The sequence below is a fragment of the Phanerochaete carnosa genome, assembly GCF_000300595.1.
Source record: "Phanerochaete carnosa HHB-10118-sp unplaced genomic scaffold PHACAscaffold_221, whole genome shotgun sequence".
Taxonomy (NCBI): domain Eukaryota; kingdom Fungi; phylum Basidiomycota; class Agaricomycetes; order Polyporales; family Phanerochaetaceae; genus Phanerochaete; species Phanerochaete carnosa.
Genome location: NW_006767848.1, coordinates 1 through 5,687, shown reverse-complemented (window position 1 = coordinate 5,687; position 5,687 = coordinate 1). Strand labels below are relative to the sequence as shown.

The 5,687-nt window shown below is 57.9% G+C and overlaps 2 protein-coding genes across 2 annotated transcripts; one reads left to right on the top strand and one right to left on the bottom strand.

Annotated features, from left to right (window-relative positions):
- PHACADRAFT_214628 (uncharacterized protein) lies at window positions 1-4,166 on the bottom strand. Its single transcript, XM_007402533.1, has 6 exons — window positions 3,965-4,166; window positions 3,526-3,906; window positions 3,422-3,476; window positions 2,861-3,359; window positions 2,547-2,810; window positions 1-2,492 (listed from the first exon to the last, which is right to left on the bottom strand). Exons 1-6 carry the CDS (start codon window positions 4,041-4,043, stop codon window positions 1,938-1,940), a joined length of 1,833 nt encoding a protein of 610 aa, XP_007402595.1. The 5' UTR covers window positions 4,044-4,166; the 3' UTR covers window positions 1-1,937.
- Window positions 4,167-4,334: 168 nt separating this feature from the next.
- PHACADRAFT_214627 (uncharacterized protein) lies at window positions 4,335-5,677 on the top strand (the record flags this gene model as incomplete). Its single annotated transcript, XM_007402532.1, has 9 exons — window positions 4,335-4,755; window positions 4,811-4,856; window positions 4,914-4,986; window positions 5,038-5,184; window positions 5,247-5,268; window positions 5,324-5,357; window positions 5,412-5,496; window positions 5,553-5,567; window positions 5,616-5,677. Exons 1-9 carry the CDS (start codon window positions 4,574-4,576, stop codon window positions 5,672-5,674), a joined length of 663 nt encoding a protein of 220 aa, XP_007402594.1. The 5' UTR covers window positions 4,335-4,573.
- Between the last annotated feature and the right edge of the window lie 10 nt (window positions 5,678-5,687).

The following is a 5,687-nucleotide window of genomic DNA, read 5'->3' as shown; positions in this document are numbered from 1 at the left end:
CCAGTTCGACAGCGGTGTCTTCTCGGTTGCGAGGACGCTCGTGGACTGGACGGCGAGAAACAAGGTCGGTGTTTGACGTTTAGGTGCTTTGGCTGACACCTGGGGGCTCAAGTATGTGAATACAGTTCTGTGCAGGATGTGGTTCGCCAGTATACACGCTCTGGGCTGGGTGGAAGCACGGATGTACGTCTCTGTTGCCATGGGCTGCAAAGTCGGCTGAGAAGCCATGCCCCACCTCGTAAGCATATTTCTGACGCGCACAAATCTATGACACATGGCTGAATATTGTGCCTCTAGGAAAGCTTTGAACAACTACATGCACCCGCGAACGGACCCGGTGGTCATCATCCTGACTGTCAGCCCGGATAACAGCAAAATCCTCCTCGGACGCAACGTAAGCAATGCATCGACTTATACACGACGCCACGACTGACGTCCCCAAGCGCAACTGGCCGAAGAACTTCTACTCGGCGCTGGCTGGGTTCGTCGAGCCCGGCGAGTCCCACGAGGACACGGTTCAGCGCGAACTCTGGGAAGAGGCCGGCGTCAAAGTGCTCGGGATGAAATACTCCTCGACGCAGCCATGGGTGCGCCGGACGTTGTTTTGAGCCGTGCTGCCGGAGGTCCTGACATGCTTCCTCAACCCCAGCCGTTCCCCGCGAACGTGATGGCGGGCTACTACGCCGTCGCCGACCCTTCTGAACCGGTCCGCACCGACCTGGACAACGAGCTCGAAGGTGACCTTTTCCCCGCTCTCCCCACCCTCTCCACGTAACACTAACGCCCCCCTGAACACCCTCATGTTCTCCTGCAGACGCCCGGTGGTTCACTCGCGAGGAGGTCCTGTCCGTCCTCGCAAACGCCGACGGCGCCTCCGCGAAGCAGGCGCCGAAGTGGGACTCGGGCGTCGAAGAGACCGCGCCGGCGGCGGAGGACGCCGCCAAGACGAAGGACGAACCGCTGTTCAAGGGCCCGCCGGCGAATGCCATGGCCGGCGTGCTGATCAGCCACTGGGCACACGGGAAAGTCGACGTGAGTTTGAGGCAGGACGGGGATCTGCTGTGAGGCGCATTATCGTACGCTCGTGGGCTCCGAACTTCCGGACTCCGCGTCGTTCTGTGAAGATTCTAGTGACGACACTTGTACGCTAGACAAACGAAACAAGCAGCTTGAGAGCGAAACTGAACACAGCAAAATACTGACGACAGCCACCAGTCTAGTGCCCTTTCGCAACAAACTTCGGAGTCAGTGCCATCTCGTGGTTACTCAGCGTGACCTTGAGCGCGCGCACGAACACCCTGGCCGTGCTATCCGCGAACGTGCTATCCAGCGTGATTGGCATGAGCTCGTTCTCGTTGGTGTCCTGCACGCGCTGCCGGTATCAGCGCTGTGGTCAGCGGGAATTGGGACGCGGGGAAGGCGATATACAGGAGCGTCTGGGCTCCGGCACGCAGGAGGGCGTCGCGACGTTGACAGCCTATCTGGCGATGAATCGATGACTAGCCAACAGTGGTGTTCGGGTGCGCAGCAACATTAGCGTCCCCTGAACTTGTCCCGCGCACACTTTCCGCTCTGCCGTCGTGGTTGGTGGGCTCGCGTTCGGATTTCTGCTCGTCCAGCCCGACGTCGTGCCCAAGGGCTTCCAGCTGCTGTCGACGCGTGCGAGACGCGGGCTGCCCCAGGAATAGTGGGCTGTTGACAGGCTAGTCTCCGTGGCTGACTATAGACCAAGTGTGGATTAGGCGCGGGATTAGGCACGAATCCAAGGTCTGTACGGACAGGCCAACAGCCGATCCTTGTCACAAATATTGTTGCAGAGGGCCGGACACGAAAGGAACATGCAGACTTTAACACGAAATTCCACAGAAAAAATGATAATACCCATAACTCATCACCTGAGAAGGACGGTGTCCGCTTATTTAACCTATTCATGGCGGTCAATTGGCCGATTTCATGTCTGACTTGAACTTGAGAGCGCTAGCCTTCACCATATCCGCACACTTCTCCGCCACAACGACGACGGGCGCTTGTAAATGCGCCGCAGGCACCTGCGGGAAGATACTCGCGTCCGCAATCCTCAAGTTCTTGAACCCGTGCACCCGGAGTTCGTCGTCCACGACACCCGGCTCGGGATCGTCGCGCGGCGCCATGCGGCAAGTGCTGCTGTAGTGCAAGAAGCTCTGGCTGTGGCCCACGATGAACGCGTCGAGCGCGTCGTCATCGAGGCTTCGTGGGGCCTTGAAGTAGCCCACGGGGTACCCTCCGTTCTCCATCTCACGCGCGATGCGCATGCACAGTCTGATGCCCGCGCGCAGGTTGGTGCGGTCGCGCACATCGGCGAGGTAGTTCAGGTTGACGGCGGGCTGCTCGAGCGGGTCCGAGGAGCACAAGCGGAGGGTGCCCCGCGAGAATGGTCGTAGCGGCGCAGCAAGCATCGTGAACCCGCCCCGCGTGCGGTCGTACCCTGGGGAGCGCCAGTCGCAGATCGAGCTCTGCCGTCGTCGTCAGCGCGGCTCGTCTTGTCAAAAGCGAAGAGGAGAGCGTACAGTGATGATCTCGATATCCGGAACGTTCTCCGGCCGTGACGCATCCTTATCGTTCTCGCCAAGCGGCTTCTGCCCCGCGTCCGCATCAAGCCAGCGCTCGCAGGTGAGGACGCATACTTCGACGAGCGAAGTGAGGAACCATCCATCGCCAAAGAGGAAGTAGCGCAGGAGCTGGTAAAAGAGATACCACGGCCGCCAGATAAGAACGGCCAACGAGTGTTCAAGCGTGCACTGCAGGTCGAGGTGCGCGCCCATGTGGTCTTGCTGAAGTTGCAAGTCAGCAGCAATGCCAGAGGGAGATAGAAGAGGCGTACCAGACTCGAGCCAACGCCCTCGAGGTTATACACGACTGGGATGCCCATGTCGTTCAAGTGCTTCTCGGGGCCAATGCCGCTATACGCATAAAGAGCTCGGTAAGCTATGAAGGGCATTGCCAGGATCTTGTCGTACCTGAGCATCAATATCTGGGGGGTCCGTAGTGCGCCCGAGCACAAAATGACCTCCCTCCGGGCCTTAACGAGCACACTCGCCGCACCGGGCGTCACGCTCTGTATGACCACACCTGTAGCCCTCAGGTTCCCGTCCGCCAGACGCGCCGTCTCAATTTTGCGCGCGACAGTGTTCACGCACAGGTGCAGATTCTGGTCATGCGCGAGCACAAACTCCTTCGGGAGGAATGCCCGGAACGTGCTGTGGCGGTTGCCCGACGAGTCGATAGTGTGGTGGATCAGGAAGCACCCCGAGGTGGGCAGCTTCGGGTCGCTGACATCTTTGCCATAGGCGAAGCCCGCTTTCTGCGAGCCCTTGATGATGCTGGAAGCGCGTATACGGAGTTATTTACGGGCAATTGTGGATATATGCGCAAGATTACGCACTGTTCGTTGAGACCGAACTTGAAGGTGGACGACGGGGACTGGATCTTCCATAGACCTGCTTGGTGTGAACATTTTGTATCTTGGAGGCCCAGCAAATAACATACCTTCAGTGCCGTGATGTCCCTTCGTCACTGGATTGTACAAGCACTCTGCCCTCTCGAAATACGGCAGCAGCTCTTGATAACTCCATCCCTTGCGCCCAGCCTGCGCCCACGCGTTGTACTCGCCAGGCGCGCCGCGACTGTACTGCATTGCGTTGATCCTCGAAGTCCCGCCGAGGCCCTTGCCAGTGATGATGTCTGTCTTCTGACCGAGCATGTCTGCCTCGAGAACCATGCTGTGCTTGCCGTCGGACCAGTGGTGTGTCGACGGCAACGGGAAGCGGTCGAGCCAGATGTCGCGAGCGTCGCCGCGCTCGATGACGAGCACGCTGCTGCTGCTGTCTTCGGCGAGCCGGCGAGCCAGGACGCATCCACCCGTTCCGCCTGGGTCGTGCCAAACGTGAGTGTAGGCAGGGAGCGTGGCTTGGTGACGTGTGCATACCTCCGACGATGATATAGTCGTATTCTGCCTCCAGTTGCTGGAGCGTTCGCGTAGGATACGACGTTGAGAAGGGCCACATTGTCGACAAGCTGTAGTTGGGATCTCAGGCCTCAGGCGTCCACGTTAAAAAAAAGGTCGAGGAAGTGAGGGGGATGTGGGCCGCAGTGCACGGAACATGATGGTTAAGAGTCGAAGGGTAGGTTCAATGAGTGCAATGTTTAGCTTTGGTAACCCGTTGGACTTGGCGCTAGCGTCCGCCTGTCGCGGAGAGATATCGAATGGCGGTGACCGCAATACAAAGGACGGATCACTTTGATGGGAGACCTTACAAGCGCCGTAGCTTCCTTAAAGGGCATCTCAACAACTTCCCAAGAACCCGTCGTGAAAGATGCGCATGGATTCCTCGATGTCCAACGCAATCTGGGCTCGGCCTGTTCGGAGCCCAGCTGGTAGACGCGGATGAAGACCAGACTGCCTCCTGGTCTCACGGATCGCGGGGCATGCCCACTTCCTGCCAGTCCTCTCACCTTCTAACGGCCAGGCAGGCAAGTGCATCTACCTTGCTGCTCATCTGCTCACCGATGAATACCAGTCGTACATTGGTGCAGTATGTCGCACAACGCCTACACGACGCCACCTTCGCTGCAAGTCGAAGGCCTGCCTTTCGAGGCAACAGAAAATAAAGGGTCGCCGTTACCGGGCAAGCCAGACGGTACACAAGAATTAAAAGCCACACCCTTACGCACAGAGCCTGAGTATCTGCGCGGTGGAAGGCTCGTTGTAGTCTTCGGGTATGTATCTCGTCTACGATACCATTCGGGCGACCACTGATAACATCTCTATAAGCTCTTTATTGCTGTCAGTTCTGCTTGTGAACCTCGATCAGACCATCGTAGGAGCCCTCATTTATAACGTCAGCCGCCGCGAACATTAGACTGACGGCCTTCAGGTAGCCACTGCGCTGCCGCGCATCGTCTCCGTCTTCAACGCACTTGACCTTGCCACGTGGGTCGCCGCAGCTTGTAAAGCCCGCCACTTCACCCTTCGGTCTCTGTCCTAATGAAACGCTATAGATTTTTTGACTGAAGCGGGGCTCATGCTCTGCGTCGGACAACTGATCAACACGATACCCATCAAGACCGTCTACATCACTTCCATCGTGGTCTTCGAGACTGGGTCTGTGTTATGTGGGGCGGTGAGCCAGGTCACTCGCTTCATTGGTGCGCTGTATCGAACTGTACCCAGGCTCCTTCCATGCGGGTATTGATCTTTGGCCGGGCAGTAGCTGGGTGTGGGGCTGCTGGGTCAGTACCTGACACTCAAGCTCAGACTTCGGAACGGCTGACTAGGCTGCTACAGTATCACCATCTGCTCCATTGCGACCATTGCATCAGTGCGTAATCTTATCAACCATTTTCTTGGCGGTTCTCACGCACGGCTTGATTAGTTCACGCGGCTTGAGGACCGTCCAGCGTTGTTTGGTGCGTTTGGCGCATTGCTTGCCATAGCGAGTATCGTTGGCCCCCTGCTAGGTAAGAGGCCGCATCTCACCGTTGAGTGAGGTGCATGCTGACTTCTGCACTCTCAGGCGGAGCATTTACCGGTGGGTAGAAATGCTCAGCGAGGGACGTGCATTTGCTAATCCGAGCAGACCATGTATCTTGGAGGTGGTGCTTCTACATCAACCTCCCGGTACGTCACACCGCGTAATGTTCTCAAATGG

What these genes read in the sequence shown, in the direction of transcription:
- PHACADRAFT_214628 (XM_007402533.1), bottom strand. Translation starts at nt 4,043, where the DNA reads ATGTGGCCCTTCTCAACGTCGTATCCTACGCGAACGCTCCAGCAACTG. An exon ending in AGGGCGTTGGCTCGAGTCTG is followed by an intron (nt 2,811 to 2,860) that starts GTACGCCTCTTC and finishes TTGCAACTTCAG; the next exon opens with CAAGACCACATGGGCGCGCA. An exon ending in CGGATATCGAGATCATCACT is followed by an intron (nt 2,493 to 2,546) that starts GTACGCTCTCCT and finishes CGACGACGGCAG; the next exon opens with AGCTCGATCTGCGACTGGCG.